We start from the raw sequence: 22,392 nt of genomic DNA, 5'->3' as shown, positions 1-22,392 counted from the left end.
CAATATATATAACACAAGCTATATATAAGTTAGGATGTAAAATAGGCAACAAAGCTAGCAATTTGATTTATCTTTTATTTGATAAGCACACATGAAATACACGATTATATAGAATGTAAAATGTTTGTCCATCGTATATTTTTTATCTTTGTCGGAACCTTTTGACTGTTTCATCCGACCAGGTCTATTTTTGACATTTTTGGGCCCTAGGCAAAACAATAAAATGGAGTTTTATGTTCCTTAAAAATTGGAGAAAGATTTTTTGGGCCTTTAAAAGTTTTAAAAAAAATTGTGCCTTTAAAAACTAGAAAATAATATTTTGAACTCCTTTCAACTTTGGGCCCTGGGCTGCCGCACCTCCATACGACCCCAGCGCCAAGCCTGCATTCGACTCTCAAACCTGCTGCTATTCTTTATTATCTCGTGGGCTGATTGAAAAGTGTTTGAACCAATCCTTGTACCAGTCAAAGGTCTTCAAGTTGGCATCTTTGATAATGAAGGACCATGTTTTCATGGTCAAATATGTAGAGACATAAATGTTGCTTGAAGTACATGTTTAATTAGTTCGAGGTTCTTTATCATAAAATATTTTGTGTACTGTTTATTTCATTTTATTTTCAAATAATAGTTAAAATAAGTTAATTTAGAACCGTCAAAGTTTTCATATTGACATGTTTGACTTTTGAGTAAACCTCATTAAAACAACAAACGTGGAGATATTCTGTGACTCAACATTCTAGAATAATCATTATCATTTGTTTGTGTAACTTGAAGAAGAGGTAAAGATGTTTGATATGCTTGGAAAGGCAATATTTTTCCTTAATAATTATCTATTGAGACTTTTGAAGTTGATGAAAAGTTGCTTTATAAAAAGTTTTATTTGAATATTTTAAGATGATTATCAATATTTAAACATGTGATAAAGACTCATTTTCTTATTTTTGATCACGTTGAAGGAGAGCCTATAAATAGATTGTTGTTCGAGTCATTTGGAGTGTGTTTAGGCACTGACGTATCTGGGAAAAATGATTTGTAATAATTTAGATTTGACTTTGGGGTTGCAATATTTATCCATTGGCAATTGGTAGATTGAGCTTTAGCCAATAATTATCCAAGATATAAGATTGTTGAATCTAAACTGTGTTAACAATTATCGTGTTGATTCTTTCTTTATTTATATCTTTGATTTACTTATGTTCTGAATTTGTTATACATATTTTCTAATTTTGTCTCAATTTCTATTTTAAAAGAATTAGATAAATATTGATAAAATAAATAGACGATATTAACAAATTATAGAAAATTATAAACCATAAAATAAAACTTTGATTGAATTGAAAAAATTCATTAAAAATTATAAAATAAAACAATGATATTTAATTTAATAAAAAAACCAAAAGAATTTTAGGTTTAAATAATATTCCATCTCTTTTCATGTTTCATGAAGTTGATACTGTCTCTTCAAAGAAATTTCATTTTTTTCGGGTTATTTTTATTCAATATAATTCGATATTACCTCTTACATGAATCACTATTTTAATGTTTTCTTCTTTTTTAGATAATATGATTTTCACCCTTTTATTAGCAATTTTTCTTAAATACTACTTGAATATTAAATATATCTAACTGTTATTTATAAAGCTAAACTTAAATTTTAATCAATGGTATTTAAATCGGATCGAGAAGTGGCTGGTATATCCCTCCAAAATAAAAGGGAAACCATTTGAACCATGAACCACTGCGAATCGCAGTTAGACTGTAAACTACAAATTGGATGAACCGGTTTTTTATATTTTTGGGCAAAATTTACTGACCCAAACCGGAAAAATTACCCTTTTCGGCCCAAACTCTTAAATTTTAGCAAACCCAACCCAAAATAATTAAATGAATTGAAAAAAAAACACAGCCCTAGTCACTAGTCAGTAGTCACCTGCCTACTAAACACATAAACACACACACACAAAAAAGAAAAAAAAAAGTTATCATTTCTGCTTCTTTTCTTTTTAGCCTTGGTTATGTTTTGCTGCCGACTACGTCTCTTTCTTCTCTTTAGACTTAAGCTTTTCTCTCATCTTGAATCTCACTATTTGCTGCCGCCGATCGTCGCCTTCGGGTGCTGTCGCCGCCATCGAGGATATATATCTAGCCGGTGAACCTTTTTAAACACTGCCTCAGAAACTCTCAAAGGGTTTGAAGAATACAAATGAAGGTCTAAAGGGAAGACTGGAATGGCAAGAGGATGGTTGTGGCATACTTCGGGAATTTGGGATGGTTCATTAGGCTTTGTTTTTTTGTTTGGAGGTGTTGTGGGAAAAGAAAATCGAAATAATTGGTAATTGGGAAGTGGGTTTCAGTTCCTAGGGAGTCGAAGAATGAAAAAAGACTATCAGATTTTCAAAAAATTTTAAATAAAATAAGAAATATACGAATTGCGTGAACTAAAAATATATTTCATCGTAAATTATAAAAGGCTATAATGATAAATTTGATGAGCAACCTTTTATATTTGGTTAAAATGCTCTTAATTATATTTTTAAAATTTTTTTTCATAATTTTTGATCTTTTTCTTCAATTTAATTGTTCTAACAGATTTACTTAAAGTAATTTCAGATGTAATTTATTATTCATTCATTAAACTTTTAAAAAAAAAGAATTGAAAAAAAAATGATGGCAAAACAATTCAAAAATACAATTAAAGGTGGATTTGAATGAGCGATTGGGTGCGGTGTGGTGCGTTTAGCTTATTTTTTGTCTTACGCTATAATATATAATCTCACCGCCACCGCTGTTTTTACACTAATCGCAGGTAAACGCACCACCCATCCAAACTCACCTTAAGACTATTTTAAAAAATATATAAACGTTAATGATCAAATTTATCATTAAATCCATTATAAAATTATTCACAAATCATTAAATGCGACCCTTAAACTCTGTTTATTTTTCAATTAGATCCTTAATCAATTTTTTGTAGTTCTTTGGCATTGTATTATTATTGTTATATTATTTACTATCATTATTATTATTATTATATTTTCTATACATATACATACGCATATTTTATATATAATATATACAGTTTAAGCTTTTATAAATACATGCATATATGTTATTCATACGTTTTTAATTTCTTTTTATATATATAGTTTTTATTTTTAAACTTCCATATACTTTATATTTCATATATATATTTATACATTTTTATTTTGTAAATATATACACATATACATACTTTTATTTTTATCTTATTTTCATAATTTTGTGTAATTATATATATACATATTTTAATACACGCATAGTTTATATATATATATATATTTCCTTCTTTGTTTTCATAGTTCTTATAAATAAGTATATATGTATGTACACTTATATTTTGCAATACATATGTATTTTCCTTATTTTTGTACATATATGTATTTTCTTTGAAACCTACATACATATTGTTGGAGATTATTATAAGTTCTGCTGTACACTTTTTTACATACGTATACTTGTATATGTGTGTTAAATATATGCATACACATATTTTCAAATTTACTTGTATATTGTGCTTGTGTTTACATGTTTTGTAAATACATGTACATGTATATTTTAAATTAAAATATTTGTATCATATTGTACATTAACTTTTAACATACCCATTTTGAAAATATGGTTTGGTTTTAACCATACATCAAAGTTATTTTCTTGATTCAAAGATTTTTTTTGAATAAAAGTAATATTCGAAGTTTGGGATTTTCGAGGGAAATGGAGCCCTAACGTATTGGATTCTGATTTTCTTTGTTAATCTTAAATAACCGAGAATATTCTTTATTCAAAATGCATGAGTATAAAAATCATTTTTGGGAACTTAACTTGTTGTGTCCTAACGCATTGGGTGTGGCATGTTACTTTCTCAAAATGAAGATTTTCACATAAAATAAAAGTGATATTCAAAGGTCGGGGATTATGAGGAATTGTACCCTAACGTATTGGGACTCGATTTCTTTACAAGACTTGAACAATTGATCATCCTTTTCAGTTTTCATCATTTGAGTTGATTTTAAAATCTTTTTAACCTTCGACATTAAGACATTAAATGATCAATTTGGTACCAATTTTGGGCGTTACGAGGGTGTTAACCCTTCCTCGTGCATAACTGACTCCCGGACTCGTTTTCTCAAAATTCGTAGACCAAAATAATTTTTAAGGTGAGCCGATCACACCTTAATAAAGGATCGATGGCGACTCCAGTTTTATTTTTAAAGTCGACAACTAAATTTTTATTTTCAAAAAAACGGTTTCGACAACTATTTTGAAAAATATATAAACGTTAATGATCAAATTTATCATTAAATCTATTATAAAATTATTCACAAATCATCTCTTCAAATTCAATCTTATTGATTCCCCTGCTGCTCAACCTGACCTATTCGTACACCCTAACTCTACCCTGTTCTACCTTCATTAGCCCTTCTCTCTTCCTGTTGTCATACTCCTTCCCACTCATACCTATCTTCTCTAATCCTTCTCCTTTTTATAACATTTTTACCCTTCATTTTCTTTGCATTCCACTCCTTACTGTATGTTTCAAAAAAATCCTAGCTTTCATCCAGGGTCTAAACATCTTTACCGTTAAATTTACACAAAACTCAACCAATCACTCGTACATTATGTCACATTCTTGGTACCTAAAACCTGTTAAGCAGTGACTTATTCACACCCTCAAAAATCATCACCAATCCCCCTCCTGTATCCAAAGATGTATCTTCAACTCATATAACCTCCTAACATTCTAACTACTCTATGCATCTAGGTGTAGCTTATGTACTTGAATAGAAAAGAACATTTTATCAAAACATATTTCAATTATGGTTTGATCCCCTTCTCATCTTTTAATGCACAAGCGATGTCCCATTATTGTTCATGGCCTCTGTCCATTAGTAAGATCCATACATGTTATTGCCCAGTTTTGGAATGGAAACCACTTCCGTTTCCAACCAAATCCTTCTAAGAGCAGCCATCACCACCTTTCAATTGTGATTATCATCCCAATCGATACAAGCTTTGAACCCTCAATTCTTTTCATCCCACTCTAGTTCTATGATTAAATCTCATCCCATTTGCAAAACCTAAATCTTAAAGCTTTACTTCCAAATAGGTATGACAAGTCATTAAAAGTATATCCCATTTATAACCTTGTTAGTAGGACCGATCAAATCATAATATCCTAAAAATATTGACTTAAGCAAAACCTAAAGCAATCAAAAGAAGCAAGAATTGAAAGAAATAGACCAAGTGCGAGATGTAAGGAAAGCTAAACCTAATGTGCCATGATTGATCTCAATTTACCACTTAAGACTCAAGGCAAACCAAACTAAACAAAACATAAAAGAGCATATTAAAATTGACATTTCTACAATTGAATAGTAGAAAAACAACCTCAAAATCTAGACCAACCCTAATATTTCTCGAGAACAGTGGCTTATCTACGGGCTGCAAGTGGCCCAGTCCCCTTAAAATGGAAAATTATCTATTTAGGTCTTTTAAAAAATTTAAAATTTTAAATTAGTAAATATAAAATTACACTTTGACCCTCTTAAAAATGATAAAAATTTAATTTAATTCTTTAAAAATTATAAAAATATAAATTATTAAAATTTAAAATTTAATTTTGGTCCCTTAAGAAGAATTTCTAGCTTCGCCTCTACTTGATAAGGGAGAAACAAAGACTTAGCAATGAAGATAGAAATTCCCACGTCAGAAAAAACTAGATAATTAACCTTGAACCATAATATTTTAAAGTTTGATCATATATATTAATTCCAATAATTTTTTAGAATTTGAATAATTTCAAATCCAATTTAAAAACTTCTAAGGAAAATCGAATTCGTTAGCGCTAGTATTATGCCATTTTTTTTTCTCAAGATTGCATCAAACAGTGCAAACCATGATGAAGTTGAACTCCTAAAATAAAGTCTTAAATTTAATACATATATATAAAATCATATGCCGTCTTTTTCTTTTCATGTGCAAACCTGGCTGGAAAGACAACCATGTGGTTGGTGGCTTTCATATTTATTTATGCACCTTGACCTCTTTCTTAAGGTGGCTCTTCCATGCACCACCATCATTTAGATATACAAACTTATCTTTATCTAAGAAAAAAAGTTAAAAAGAGAAAAAAAATTTGAAATGTTAGAGTCTTTTAAGTAAAACAGAATTAGGAGGTTGACAAGTGTCTTATAATGATATAAAAAATATTTAAAAAAGGAAGATACATATCATTTTTTAAGACTGCTTGTGGAATGAATGAGTGGACCATAGAAGGATTGCAATGGAGAAAAGCATGAAATGAATGAGTTTGAAAATGGATTCAAGTTTGGAGACTCCAATAACAACCCAACACTAAAATACCAATTGGTCTAATTCCAACATGGCTGCCTCCTACAATTAATTCACCATAAATAGATCAAAATGTTTCAACCATAAGAAAAGGCGGGGTTTCCTTCATTCCATATCACCATCATATCTTATTTCCATTCAAATAAATATTCTTAAATTAATATTTTTTTTTAATTCTACATTCTTTCTGTAAAATGTTTGACTAAATTTAGTGTTATGTTTTACGGCATCAACTCAATGTAAAAAATTAGATTTTAGATCAGATTTAAAATTATTTAAAGAAATATACCATTTTGTGTTGATGAGGCAAAATCACATTTTGCTAACAAAGCCAAGTCATATTTTATTAGTGTGATTCAGGGTCAAATCCTCTCTCAAGCATTTTATGTTTTTATTTTTAATTCACGTTGTTATAAATATTTTTTGTATTTACTTTTTAATTTATGTTTTTAATTAATAATATTTTATTTGCACAGACAATATATTAAATATGTACTTATATGATGAAAATAAATATTATATATATAGCATTATGTTAAATATAATTTATCTTTTAAAAATAATTAATTATGTTGAGATATTTTTCTTGTATTTTTTACTTTTAATTTGTGTTTTAAATTACTAATTTTTATTTATATAAATAAAATAAAAAATATGGAAGTATACGATGAAAATATATATTTCAATATATATATATATCATTATGTTAAACGTGTCTTATCACACCAACCACTTATTGGTATATTTTATTTTTTTAAAACCTCAATTATTTATTTTGATATATTTTATCAAAGAAAGATAGGATTAACCGAGGCTATTCAAGCAGACACGAGTCAACTAAATGGTATTCCTATAGCAATCAAATATGGTTATCAATCACTCGTTTAATCGAATATGCTACAAATAATGTGTTACCTCTTATTCTAGTGTGTGTTTTCAAATGGCTAAAATATTTTGCGCTTTATATGATTACAAATCAAATAAAAAATTATTTTATGTATCAATTCTTATATCTCCAATAGATTAACGACAAGTTTTGATATGTTGGCGATATCATATTGTTGAGCCCAAAACTTATATTACATTTGTGGGTAAAAGAGTAATTGACCAAACATCAAATAAAACAATAAATGTTTTAATCGTACAATGTAATCTTTTAAAAGGCGTTTTGAGTTGATTTAGCTCCATAATTTTTTTTTTCTTCTGAATCAAAATCCAATCAAGCCCGAGTAAAATGAAATTTTCAAAAATAATTATGTACATAATTAATATCCGATATTAATTTTAAATTATAAAGAAAAATATATCAACATAAATAGTTGATAATACGTTTAACATATAATGCTATATTGAAAAATATATTTTCATAATATAGTTACATATTTATTATTTTGTCCATATAAATAAAAAGCTATTAATTAAAAAATAACTAAAAGTAAAAAAAATATACAAGGAAAAATATATAAAACAAATAGTTGATTTTAAAAATTAAAATATATTTAACATAATGGTATATATTAAAGATGTTTTTTCATTATATAATTATAAAATTATTATTTTATCTATATAAATAAAAATTATTAATTAAAAATAAAAACATAAAATTCTCACACTAATCAAATTCCATATATAACCAATATACTGGGTCAAATGCTTTGTTAGTAGAAAGCATGTTTAAAATGCGTTTTTCAAAATAATTTTATTTTAGTAATTGCATATATCAAAAGATAATTATGTTGTATAATTTTTTTATAAAAGGTTCGCAAAAAAATACCATGGTCTTAAAAGAATATATTATAAACCTAATCTATTTTTTCTCACCCATACAGTAAGAGTTACATAATGTGAACGTTAATAATTAGCATACTATCTCCAAAAACACATATAAAAATTTTTTCTTTAAAAAAAATTGCTTTCTTGGAGTGAAAGCAATGTTAAAAAGATTTAACACAGAAAAGAAATGGAAACAAACACCAAAGCCGCCACCCTTATTTGCGTGTCTAATGGCTGATTTGGTGGTGGGTGGGATCATCGGTCAAACCCTAAGTAGTCACCCTCCACTCTAAATAATCCCATCTCCTCGTCTTCTCTTCTAACTATTCTAATTTAATCATTTTTTTTTCAATTTCCAGTTGCTGTTAATATATATATATACACAATAGGTCAAATCTATGTACAATAGTCCAAAATTACAGTCAAAACAACTAAAAATAAAGATAATCAAAGCAATGAAAATTGAGAGACTTGGGTTTTGTACAGAAAGTCATTGTTTCATTTTTTAGCATTTGTGGATCCAACTATAGATTGAATACACAGTAAATAAAAAAAAAAAAGGGGTGAGCTCCCATATTTACACGTCCTTCCATTTCTATTTCTGTGGTTTAATTTCCAATACCAGAACTGAGAAATGATTTCTTAGACTCCACAACATCTAAACTGGAATCCATCATCTAAATCAAAGTGGGTTTTCATTTACACGTCAAAGGACCTATATATATATAGATTCCTAAGAATAAGACCTAACCAAGCTGAAGTTGACAAAAGATTTTGATTTGAAGAGACCACCAAAAAGGAACCTGGTTGGAGATTCCTGGGAAACTGGTTTACTGTCGTCAGGGTTACCTTTAACTTTTAGAATGGTCTGGCCAAGAACTTGTCTGATAGAATCTATGGTCTTAACATCTACAGGATAGCCTGATGCGTCACGAACATAGAACGTGTTCACAGCTTTGCCTGCTTTTGTTGTCACTTCTGCTCGGGTGACTGTCAGGCTGTTCTCTCGGAAGATCCGAGTTACATCAGACAGCAATCCCACTCTGTCTGTTGTGCAAAGTTCTAGCTTCAAACCCTGGATTAGAGACAAGTTTATGAGCAATGCAAATTTTAATGAAAGGAGTCCTCTAATTTACATATCTTATTAAACATGGAGTTGGTGGGTCGGATATGAATCAGGCACATCATTTGACATGAGTAATTCAAGAAAAATGAAGAGTAGGAGTGTATAGATGGAGACAGCTAGCTAGATAATGGGATAACATAATTTGACAAAAGAGTCAACAATGGAGCAGCTAGAGATCTTTGACTGGAGGGTCTGCTAGACTGGACTGCTATAATGTTTTGATTATGACTACTTATTATTATATTACAATATGTATGGATTCATGTTTTATAAACAATTTGTGTCAATATCTGTACCAAACTATTTAAATAGCTTAAGATAGTTAAATTTGAAAGAGGGACCATTAACTGCAAACAAATTCCACACTATCAGATTAATTTATTCACAAGCACTAGGATAGTACAAACACATGGAAAATGATTCCTAACAAATTGTATGTTATTTTATAGAAATAAATACTGCATAAAACATATGAAGAAAAAGGTGATACTTTGATGTCATGAAAAGATTAATTTACTCACCTCAGATACTCTTCTCTCGATCGCTGCTTCAAGACATTGGGTTACCCTTTGTCTCTCTGCATCAGATTTCACTGGGGATCCGTCTAAATGTCGAATGTAATATTCCTACGAACAGAACATAGTTTTAGTCCCAGAACTCATGAGAAACTGCTATGTGAAAGAGCGAAAAAAAAAAAGAATGGCATTACCTGATAAGAATCTGGCCCCAAAGTATCAATATTTGCGTGAAATACTACATAGTCCATATCTGTCAAGGTGCAAACAGTATCGAAGAGAAGTTTCGGCCTATCTTTGCACCTAATGGTAACCACTGAATAGTCCTTATCATGCCAATTAACAACATCAACATTTGGCCTTTGTCTGTGGTCCAAGACATCGCCCCCAGTTCGTTCATAATCCCTATCAGCAAACATCATCTGGTGAAGCCTTCTCTCGGTATGTGTGACTGAATGAGAGACAACAGTTTTGGCTAAACTTGATTTGTTGCTTCCCTTAAGAACATTGCAAAGAAGTGACTTTATCCTGGATAGCCTTTCCGGGTCAGTAATTGCAGTTTCTGTTTCCTCATCAGTCACTTGCATCACAGCGGCAGCACGAGTGTTATGTGTCCAAACTTCAGCATTTACTACATTGCATTTAAGATGCCTTAGGACAGCACTCACTTCAGACAGCAATCCTGGTCTGTCACTTCCTGTCAACTCGATCGCAGTGTGATCCATTGATTGCTTCACCCCAACTGATCTTATTGAAGGCATGAAACAAGATTCTGGTCCTAGAGACTGAAGACCAAACCAAAATAACATATGAATGTACAAAAAACCAAGAAAATTAAGAGGTAAAAAAGGTAAATCAATTAAAACTTGCACTGCTTACCTTCCTTATATAATCTAGAATCCCTTCATCTAGGATCTTGTTTCCGCCTTGATCAGTAACATTAAAAACTGGTTTTTAAAAAAAACTGAGAATCAAATTTGTACTTGGTAGACAACTTTATAATTAAAAAGGGGAAAGAAAAGGGGACAGGGTATCTTACCATCCATGAACCAATTGCCATCAGAAGATATGTAAGCTTTAGTAATAATAAGATTAATATCAGTAAGGATTTGAACAACTTCAAGAAGGATTCCATGTCTGTTTGCACTATCAACCTGCATTAGAAAATCTAATAAGAACCAGAAGATGCAAAAAAAAAAAAAATTAAAGAAAAATCAAGAGGGTTATACATACCCTTATCACAGTTGCATTTTTGCAGGATTCATTGTCAATCACAACCCTGACAAGAAAGGTGAGTAATACTGTAATTTTCTTTAGTCCATCTCAATAATTGTAATGAAAGTAGCATAAAGAAGAGCTTGTGGTTACCTGGGTGGATTCATTCTTCTAATGAATTTCTCATATTCATCATCCATGTCATGAGAAAAGCTCATATTCATCTCTAGAAAAAAGAAACAAAAATTCAGTCAATGACAGAAACTAAGGATAGAAGTTCGAAATAAGAGCAACCAATCAAAAACTAAGAAAGCCTATGCAGAACCTTGGGTGGTAAGACCTAAACAAGGACCTCTTGGAAACATATATATGAAGTAAAAGAGGAGAGATGAGACTTAAAAACTTGAAACTTTTAAGCAGAGAAAAAAAAAGTAGAGCAATTAAGAAGACTCCAAAAGAAGAAACAGAATGTTGACTTATACCATACCAAAGAAAAGGCCATTCAAGACTTGGAAAAGTCATTAAACATGGCCGAAACCTCCTCCGGAAATGTAGTTCTCTATGTGTTTGTCAATTGGTGTAAAAACATACAAGTAAAGAAAATAAACCTACCAAATCAAATCCACAGAAAAACTTCTTTTAAAAAAAAAAAAAAAACTTAGTAGAAGATAAAGCAAATCTCATAGCATAAGACTCTGGATCTAAAAACTTTGAAAATTTTCAGTATTAACAAAAACCAAACCAACGCTCTGAAAAAAGAAGAGAAAAACCCAAAGGAGATAGAAGCAAAAAATGGATACCCATTATAGCTTTGTTTGAGAAATTTGTGATGTGGGACTAACCAAACTTCGTCTCTCTCACTTTTGATTCTCTGTTTAACAAACAAGGCTTTTTGTTTTTCTGCAACAGTATATGAAAAATGGATTGATAAAAGAAAAAAAAACCTCTATTTATATACTAAAAGAATAGAATCTTTAGACTTCCTGAATCCTCCCACTCTTATTAAGGTAAATATAATAAAATATCTCAAGAATTAAAAATTTTGACAAATAAGAAATCACAATAATAATACTATTATTATAATAATTCTTGAATCAGAATCAGACACACCCCGACACGATGCTCCAAAAACCTGCAATTTTGTAAAAAAGTAACACCGAGAGGAAGGCGTACGTTAGCAAAGACACACGACGGCGTACTTTAAACAAAATTGAAATCAATTTGATCTGGATTCAGTTTTGTTTTGTTAATTATATTTAGTTTATTGGATTTTTTATTTATAATTATCTAAACCAATTTAATTTATTTTTTTATATATGAGTTAATCTTTGTATGCATTTTTTTATTTCTAAATTAGTAAAAATATTTAAAATAATGATTTTTTAAGCTTTAAAAAGACTTAAACCGAACTAAATCAATAAATTCAATTCGATTATTTATAATATTCCTTTCAATTTTAAATAATCAAAAACATTATTTATTATATCACGATTTTTGCGAATAGTGCATTTTTAGGGAAGTAATTGAAAGCATTAGCCCACGTGTTTAAATTTAAGCTGAGTTGAACTTGACAGTCGATTTTGATCTTCCAAGGTTTATGGAGTTTACTTTCACTTAGCTGTCTTGTTGAGGTTGGTTGGTTTTTTAAATTTAAGGCTGTCTTAAATTCCCTAAACCCTAGCCTTTTAATACAAAAAAGGTTGCATTTCAGCCTAATTCAACCCACCATATCTACATTAAGAAAAACGTGATTTTATTTTCATTTATTACATTTATTTCTTACCGATAGAGATTAAGGCAAGTGGTTTAAATTTATTCTATATATTTAATTTTACTTTAAAGTGAATTTTGCTTAAATTATCGATGAAAATTATAAATATTGACATGTATCAATTACATTTATAGTTCTCAATAAAGTCTCAGCATAGATAGTGAATGCAGAGATTCTATGTTTTGAATATCCAAGTTCGAGGTTCATTATGTGTAATGTGTGGGTCTCCAAGTCCTGCCATATACTGTTGATTTATGTCAGTTTTAGTTCACTTAATCAGTTCTAGTGTAGATTATTTTATTTCTTAGTCTTCTTATGTTGTAATTGTTTAATTTTACACTTATTAACCCATTTATTCTATAATCGTTTGATTCCACACTTTATGGGTGCTCCAACGTGTAATTGTATTTCTACTTTGGATATATTTGTAAACTTAAAAAAAGGAACCTTATAGTTTTATGTTGTGTTGTCTAATGGAATAGTTTTCATAATGTGAAGGAAATGAATTTTTGAGTTTTAATTATTTTACACTTAATTACTTCATTTAGAATCCTCGCTACAGTTAAAGAGGTATTCGCCCAACTAAAGATTAACCAATTTTTCTCATATGTGTTACTATCATATAGAGGTGCTCATGGGCCGGGCTGGGCCGGGTTCGGGTTAGGTCCAAAAAATTTTTTGGCCCGCTTACTAGGCCCGGGCTCGGCCTGGCCCGAAATATGGCATGAGATGTAGCCTTGGCCTGGCCCGTTTTTTTTTTTTGGCTTAAAAGTTAAAACTAATTGTTATTAAAGTTATATCAAATATCAAATTATATTTTTTGTATATAATGAAAAATTTTAAAATAATAGCTTTCATCATGTTATCTATAAACTTTATGTTAGAATTTATGTAGTATTACACTAATACACTAAGGCCACGTTTGGTTCGCTGTATTGGATTAGAGGTGTAATGGAATAGAGGTGTAATAGCAAATCAACTGTTTGGTTGAATGTAATGGAATAGAGGCGTAATAGTAATCTTGTGTTTAGTTGAATGGAATAGAGGTGTAATAGCATAATGGAAAAAACTAAAATGACTAGAATATCCTTAGCATAAATTTATTTTGGTAAATGATTATTGTTATTGTTATTTAAATTTTAATAAGATTATTGTTATCAATAATAAATAATTTAATCATATTTAAACATAATTATTATTAAATATATTAAATATATTATAATTAAAATATATAATTTAATAAAATTCTTAATAATTAATATTCTTATATGAATTTACTCAAATCATAATATATGATACTATAAAAGATAATTTGAAATGATTAATACTAAATATATTTTAATTAAAATATATGATTTAATAAAATTTAAAATAATTATAACTAATAAATTATCTTATATGAATTTTTATAATTTAAAATAATTATTATTACATATAATTTAATAATAATATATAATTTCATAAAATTATTGATAATAATTTTTTATATGAATTTATATATTTTAAAATAATTAATATTAAATATAATTTAATAATGATATATAATTTCATAAAATTCTTAATAATAAAATGTTCTTATATGAATTTACTAAAATCAAAATATAACTTGAGAATTATATTTTGCATAAACATAATTAACTTATATTAAGAAAATGTTAGATGAAAATGAAATTCTACATCATAATCTATATGTTATATAGTTTTACAACATCAAAAGTTTGAACATCGATTTTAATGGTGAGAAAGAAATCTTGACCCATTCTAATCGCATAATGAAGGTAAACTAAAGAAAACGATCATTTGAGTTGGATGATCGGAATTTTACTCAGAGCTTCATACCGCTGATCGTCGGATAAACCTTCAATTTCCCATAAGGTTGAATATAAAGTTGAAGCTTTCTCTTCCATCTTTTGATATTCTTCGACTTCATTGAACTACCACCCTGGAGGCAATACTCCTCTTGATTTGATCGCCAACTACCTTGATGTTTTCGGCCAACAAAGTGGCGACCTCTTCAAATGAAGAATACACATTATCACGAGCATCAGATTTCTTCTTTCTCTTGTTTGAAGATGAGGAACCCCCTTGGTCTCTATCTCCTCGCGGCTCCATACCAGAAACATCCATGTCGTCTAAAGAGACGTCACCCATGATCATAGAATGTGTTTCTCTCTCATTCATATCTGTAGTAGGTACATCCTCAGCATGTATTTCTTCAAGAACATCAGCAGCTGTTTGAGCGTCTTTCCCAGTCGCTCGATCTCTTGCGTATATGGCAGTAAGCTGGTTGTAGTAAGGGAAAAAATGATGTCTGAACTGAGCGGCTTCTTTGTGACTCTAAAAAAAATGAGGAAATCATATTAGTTATAAGTTTTGTAAAAAAACAAATAAATACTTGAAATACATTTTACCTTTACAGAGGATTCCCAAATTGCATCTTCAGCAACAACGAGCTGCATATGCTCGTCCCAACCAAAACTGCTATTGTTTTGGCCATTAAGCATGTTATAGACGACTGACCATTCCCTTTTTAGGCACCTAATCCGAGATTCAATATTTGGTTTCGCCTTCAACATTGCATTTGGTAAAGCCTTTTGTAGCATCTTTTCCAACTCGTTCAAATAACCGGCTTTGAACCCGGTATCAGCATTAAATGTTCCTACATTGTGCAAGTCCACCATGCAAGAAACCAAGGCTGCATCTTCTTCTGGAACCCATTTTCTTTTGCTTCCTCGAGAAGCTTGAGAAGAAGCATGTGATTGTGGAACACCTGACATAATTATCTTAAGAAAAAAAACAAATTAACATTATTTACTATTTTTAATATCATGAATCAAAAGGTGAACAGTTTATAATATTATATCGTTAGTTCAATATCATGAATCAAAAGCTCAATACTAAATTTAAAATTATAACACATGCTGAATGAAAAGATAATTAAATTATAATTCAACAAAGTTTAGTACAATACAGAATTTTAATCAAACACCACCAAAGTTTCATAAACTAGATACATAAAATGACATCAACGAATCAATTCAAACTCAATTTGTCCCTAAACCTAACTAATTTCTAGATGTTTGCCATTCATCGAACATTTGGTTGGCTAGTTCCATCCTCCAAGTAGCCCAAGCATCCGATGGATGAATATTTGTGATATTTGGTTCATCGTCATCCACCACATTAGTAGGTAATCCTTCTCCCACCTCCGCTTCAATGGGATCAATACTCATATGGGTTCGAATAAAATTATGGAGCAAACAACATGCAATAATAATTCTATTGTGCACCCTTACAGGATAAAACGATAGACTCCTAAGTATTCCCCATCTAAGTTTTAATAAGCCAAAGCATCTTTTAATAATATTACGTGCTGAGGCATGTTTCATATTAAAAAACTCTTGCGGAGAACTTGGCTGATAACCCTGACGCCACTCGTTCAGATGATATCGCTGTCCTCTAAATGGTGCAAGAAATCCCTCACAATTTGTGTATCCAGCATCAACTAGATAATAACAACCTATAAAATAATTTTTTTTAAAATGATTAATTCAGCACACAAAGTTTGATCTTAATGAATAATTCAAATTCCTCTAACTATACATTTTACCATGAGGAACTTTTAGTCCATGTCTTCTACTAATGGCATCTCGAAGCACCCGTCCATCGTCAACTGAACCTTCCCAACCAGGAAGAACATAAACAAATTGCATCTCAGGTGTACAAACACCTAGCATATTTGTTGCTATGTCACCTTTTCGCGTTCGATATCTAGGTTTATCAACTGTTGGCACCCTAATCTTGATGTGGGTTCCATCAAGAGCACCTAAGCAATTCTATATCACATGATATAAAACCTTGAGTTAGAATACTAATTTAAATCTAAGTGAACTAAATGTTGTACAAGCTATATATAAAACTCGGTCTAATACCTTAAACCATTTCCACCTTGTGTCGGAAGAATTGGTCATAATTGGCTCCGCTTTTAAATAAGACATCTTGTAAGCGTGTGACATTTAAAACACTATGAAATGCTCGCTAACAGCTTCCCGAACCTTCTAAAGTGATGCTTGATAACTCGATTTTTCGGTGATGGGAGATGATATGTAAAAACATTGCTACTTGCTCATCAACAAGCATGAACCTTGACGACTTCAATCCCCCTATCGATTCTAACATCTCACATAGTTTAAAAAAGGCAGTTCTATTCATCCTAACTTGTTCAATACAAGTCTCGTCACTAGCATATACAAGCCTTTTCACATAATCCCGTTTTGCATAAAAATCTAAGGTATAGGACCTAATCCTTGGTCTATAAGTCTCAGAGGCTAAGGTGGCACCCATTCTAAATAAGAACCAAATCGCAATTCTCTGATTTCCAACCATATTGTCAATGCAATACCAATTCTTTTACGCCTCACACTTTGTGCAATTAAAGGCAGACGAGCCATTACTGCAACATATTAAAATTAGAACACACTATCAATGAATTGAAGTTACAATTACACATTATCAAATAAAAATAAACAATACAAATTTAGAACACACGAAGCAAAAAATTATCTACTAAATGATATCGTTGCAACAAAGTTAGAGATTTTGGTTGGCCAAATTTTAAAAAAAAATCCTAAAAGGATTAAATTGTATTACTAAATAATTAGAAGGTTTAATCTTGCAATAAATCTATTTTATTCAAGGAAGCTAGATCCCCGCTTGCCTCCCTTATATTAACTATAGTAATTAAGGTATCAAAACTTGTTTATTTTGTAAAGCAACAAATTTTGTGGTATGATTGAGAAAAATGTTTTGTTAAGCAACAAGGTTTGGGTTTGTTTTAGTACTATATTTAATAATAATGTTAATTGAAAAATCATACATACGACTCCATTTTATGATTTCACATTATTGACCACTTTGAAAACAAATTTATATATAATTTTCCTTAGAAATAGTAAAAAGGGTTCAATAAATATGAATTTGGAGACCCAAGTTTAATTAGATTTTCTTCACATGGTAGGTTCAAATGTGAAAAGATTTTCTAAGCAACATTATTTTTTTTATAAGAATGAGGATTTGCTTTAATAATCTTCTTTCTCTTGTTTTAAAACTTTTATAACATTTTAAATTTAAATTTCTTTATTAAAATATTAAATTTCTTGATTTTTAATAAAATATTAAAGTCCTTATTTTAATTATTGATTAGTCCTTATTTTAATAAAATATTAAAGTCCTTATTTTAATTATTGATGTAATTTTTAAAATCAAATGACTCAACTAAAATTTACTAATAATCGAGTGATTATTTATATAATTTACCAAAAATATTATAGAATACAACTTATTTTAAAATATATATTTTATCAAGAAATGTTTAATTTTTTTTTGAATTTGATTTTCCGAGTTACAAGATCCCATTAGCTATAAATAATGTTACATTTTATCGATTATATTAGAATTTTAACTTCCACTCTCAAAATAACTTTTATTATTATTATTTATGATTAATAAAATATAAACTTATATATTAAAGATAATGTGACATTAGGAAAACCAAAGAGACAAATTTGTATAATATGGAATCCATTATAAACATAAAAGGCCCTATCTATTTTGTTGATTTTCATTCACTGGCATTCACTATTCATAGTTGAATTATATCAATCACATCTTATTTATATAGAATTAAATGCGATTGTGATCCCATTTAATTTCAAATTTATAATATTCTTTCGATTATTTGAAAATTTTAAATAAAATATCCGACATTAACGTACTAATAAATTACAACTTTACTAGTATATGTTAATGGACTTCAAATATTTTATTTTCATATGGAAATATAGGTCTTCTTTTGTACTTTTTAAAAACTGCTCAAAGAAATTTACCAAAAAACCAATTTACTCATATTTCATATTAGAAAGGACCTTTATAATACTTTTAGTAAAACTTAAACATTCTCGAAGATAAATGTAATATACTTGAGTTGAATTCAAATAGTAATAAGTTTAAATCGAAATTAACTCCTCGATGTTCAACACAAGCTCGATTTAATCAGTTTATAAATTTTTAGCACCGAAATTCGACCGATTTTAATTGGTGTAAATGAAAACATATCATCAATCACATGTTTTGATTTAATCTCCATTTTTAGCAAATCAGATAAATCCAATTTTTATTTTAAGATCTAAATTTATTATTATCTTAATTCACTTATATAAATTTACTATCAATTATTATTAATAGTGAATTATCAACCAAACGGTTTAATCACGTGTATCTCATGCATCTAAGAACACAAATAATGAACATGTCCTGCAAGTAACTCGTTTTCGTCACTAGCATATCCATTTTCATAATCTACTGACTAACAAATCAAGAACAAATCAAGTAAATTGTTTTCATATTCTACTGACTAACATAAACAAATTCAATTTCCAGCAGACAATCAAAACAATTTCCAGTAGACAATCAAAACAATTTCCAGAACAAATCAAGAACAATATCAAAACAAATGTAACAATTTCCAGTTTCATCTTCTACTCACTAACAAATCAATAACATTTTCCAGCAGACTATCAAAACAATTTCCAGAACAAACCAACAAAATCGAAATCGCCTATAAATTCTTCAAATATGAAGCAAGCAATCTCATATTTCCAGTCAAACAGGCTGACTTTGAATAGAAAACCATGGTCACACACATCTTAAAACAATATAAGGCCTGTTACATTAAAATATATAAATCCAAAACTACTAAGATATATATATCTAAATGGCAATGGCCAAAACTGCTAAAACTTAGCTTTTATTTTATGCAAAATGATACAATATAAATAAAACTTTAAATTGAAGCCAACAAATTTTGACATCTAAGCTAAGGGATCAAAGATTAGATCAATTTTGTCCACTGCTTTTGAGACCATGCATGCAATGCATGTATATCTACCCCTCCCTACACCAAAAACCATATATGCTAAAATGCCATTAAAGTCTAATCGCCTATTTATTTCCCAGTATTTATCATATTTACAAGATTTAAACAGAAATAAGCAAAAATCGATGAAATTAATAAATAATCCCAGCACTGTATCTTCCTGTGCTAAATGATGAAGAAAATAATAAACGGAATCAATGATAACAGAGACCGAGATAACAAATCTATATTTCAATCATATACATGCACAACAGATGAAGATAAACATCTCTTTTACTTCAATGATGTATGATGACTCAAAGGAAAATAAACAGCAATAAAAACATGCAATCGGGGAAACTAACCTGTACTGACTTGATCGAGGCAGAGTGCAATGAAGAACAACCTGTAATCAGAAAAGGGGAAACCGATTAGGTTAACAGTGCAATAATCGATGAAGAAGTCACTGCACTAACAAGGCAGTGATTCGAATCTGCTAACATGCAGAAAAAAGCTAAAGACACTACAAGGTAGCCATTGAAACTCATTACAGAGAGAAAAAGAGAGTTAGAAAAGAAAAGAAAAGAAAAAAAAGAGTTGAAACTCATTACAGTGATTCGAAACCTTTACCTTTCAGTTGAAGTAACCTGGAGACCCACCAACTGAGAGCAATCGAAAGAGTGACAGAGAGAACAAGAAAAGAAAAAGGTCGACTGGTTGAGAAGGCAATCGAAAGAGTGACAGAGAGAAAAAGAAAAGAAAAGAAATGGAGGGAGCAAATCGGCAGAAAAGAGGCGTGATGGACTGGGAGCAAATTGGCAGAAAAGAAAAGCAAAGAAACAAGGAAGGAAATAGGATGAAGCTAGAAGGAACAAAAGAGAAACAAAGGGGATCGGGGGAGGGTAAAACAGTAAGGGTTTGCTGAAGCGGTAGCTAATTTGGGCAAAAGAGGGGGAATAGAAATCGGTGGTTTTCACCGATTAGAAAGGTAATGGATTACACGCGTATTAGCAATACATCAAACCAGACGACGGAATAGAGCCGGATTAGGTGGGGCCCACCGATTAGGGGTGTATTGGCTATGCCAATACACCAAACCAAACACAATGTAAGTTTAAAAAATTACCAACTTTAATAACATTTGTGACATTTAGGTAACAATCAATTCTTAAAAAAAAGAGAATAAAAATAAAAATGATTATACAAGTAATAAGGATTAGCAGCATATTATCATTGGGCAATAAGCACTGCTATTGTTTTTAAGTTTTAAGCTGCAAAAAAACTGTCAAATAATACCAAAACTGTCAAAAAATGTTACAAATATTCTATGCATATTGCATAATAACATAATTAATTTAAATATTATCTATGCATAATATCATTGCATAAAAGAACACACAAAATTCAAATGAAAAGTCGCTAAGGTTGACTGTTTTGAAGGAAAGGGTGTGAGATAGTGATAGTAGCAACCTGCCTGGGCCTGCTGTTTTTTCTGCCTCACTAAATAGCTTATTTCTACAATAAAACAAAGCAAACACAAAAAAAAAGAGAGATTAAATGAAGAAACTAAGTTTCTGATCTCAAGGTCAAGAGAGAGACTGGTGTTTTTTCTCATACTTGAGAAAATCAAACTGTATTATAATTTCATACTTGATTTCAATACAAGAAATTATACATGTACATATATACATATTCGAAACTAACATATACATATATCAATTCATGGTTAGACATGGTCAAACTAATACAACTACTATATCAAACTAATGAAAACAAATTACAGACCCACTACAGCATGTATAAATTACAGACCCACTACAGCATGTATAAATAACCCACTTTATCAAACTAATGAAAACAACCGTAAAAGAAAGAAAAAAAAAACATCATATTCCAATTCGTTTGAGATTTTCCATTCATTGTTACTGGTTCATCATAGCTTAAACACTGACAATTTCGATGGCTTTAAACTCATTTTCTCAACCTCATTTTGTGTTGATACCATTTATGTGCCAGGGACACCTTCAAGCCATAAATATGGCAACATTAATGAACACCATTAACAAAAAAATCAAAACACAACCATTAACAGCATTAACAGCAAAATCAAAGTCAGAACACCATTAACAGCAAAAATCAAAATCACAACCAACATCAAAAAGCAAAAAAGGTAGAACACCTTAAAAAATTAGGAAACCGTTAATAGGAAATAGGGTTAACACTTAACAGATAACTCACCTTTGAAGACGTTGAAGGTTAGATTCACTGAAAGCACCGTTAGAGCGGAGGTGGAGTCGTGGATAGAGGTGCTCATGGGCCGGGCCGGGCCCATAAAAATTTTTTAGCCCGGCCCAAAATATGGGCCTAAAATTTTGCCCTAGCCCGGCCCAGGAAAAAATCATAAGCCCGGGCCCGACCCATTTTTTTAATAAATACCAAAATTTTTTTAAAAATAAAAAAAAGTATTTTAAAAATATCTTAAAATTAAAAAATAATAAAAAAAATATTTTAAAAATATTTTAAAATTAAAAAAATTTAAAAAATAAATATATTTATTATATCGGGCCGGGCCGGGCCCGGGCTTGGGCTAAAAAAGTGGTGCCCGAGGCCCGGCTCGTTTTCTAAATGGGCCTCATTTTTTGCCCAATCCCATATTTCGGGCCTATATTTTTACCCAAACCCTCTCATATTT

At 30.0% G+C, this 22,392-nt stretch overlaps 1 protein-coding gene across 3 annotated transcripts; it reads right to left on the bottom strand.

Moving 5' to 3' along the window:
- Window positions 1-8,598: 8,598 nt before the first annotated feature.
- LOC105764450 (ACT domain-containing protein ACR4) lies at window positions 8,599-12,166 on the bottom strand. 3 transcript variants are annotated; one of them, XM_052625858.1, is made up of 8 exons: window positions 11,817-12,166; window positions 11,170-11,242; window positions 11,035-11,102; window positions 10,841-10,955; window positions 10,681-10,748; window positions 9,996-10,586; window positions 9,808-9,912; window positions 8,599-9,235 (listed from the first exon to the last, which is right to left on the bottom strand). In XM_052625858.1, exons 4-8 carry the CDS (start codon window positions 10,845-10,847, stop codon window positions 8,894-8,896), a joined length of 1,113 nt encoding a protein of 370 aa, XP_052481818.1. In that variant the 5' UTR covers window positions 10,848-10,955; window positions 11,035-11,102; window positions 11,170-11,242; window positions 11,817-12,166; the 3' UTR covers window positions 8,599-8,893. The 3 variants fall into 3 exon arrangements, with proteins under 3 accessions (XP_052481818.1, XP_052481819.1, XP_012438473.1); XM_052625859.1 differs by lacking the exon at window positions 11,817-12,166 and adding an exon at window positions 11,504-11,654; XM_012583019.2 differs by lacking the exon at window positions 11,817-12,166 and adding an exon at window positions 11,342-11,430 and having other exon boundaries at window positions 11,035-11,080.
- Window positions 12,167-22,392: the final 10,226 nt, after the last annotated feature.

The sequence above is a fragment of the Gossypium raimondii genome, chromosome 12, assembly GCF_025698545.1.
Source record: "Gossypium raimondii isolate GPD5lz chromosome 12, ASM2569854v1, whole genome shotgun sequence".
Taxonomy (NCBI): domain Eukaryota; kingdom Viridiplantae; phylum Streptophyta; class Magnoliopsida; order Malvales; family Malvaceae; genus Gossypium; species Gossypium raimondii.
The sequence above is the reverse complement of the archived record's forward strand: the minus strand, read 5'-3'. Positions and strand labels throughout refer to the sequence as shown.

Bases quoted from the DNA above. Each gene is read 5' to 3' on its own strand.
- LOC105764450 (XM_012583019.2), bottom strand. From the start codon at position 11,381: ATGTTTCCAAGAGGTCCTTGTTTAGGTCTTACCACCCAAG. The intron at 11,081-11,169 runs GTAACCACAAGC...CTTTCTTGTCAG, and splicing joins AGAAGAATGAATCCACCCAG to GGTTGTGATTGACAATGAAT. The intron at 10,749-10,840 runs GTAAGATACCCT...TTTAAAAACCAG, and splicing joins TGGCAATTGGTTCATGGATG to TTTTTAATGTTACTGATCAA.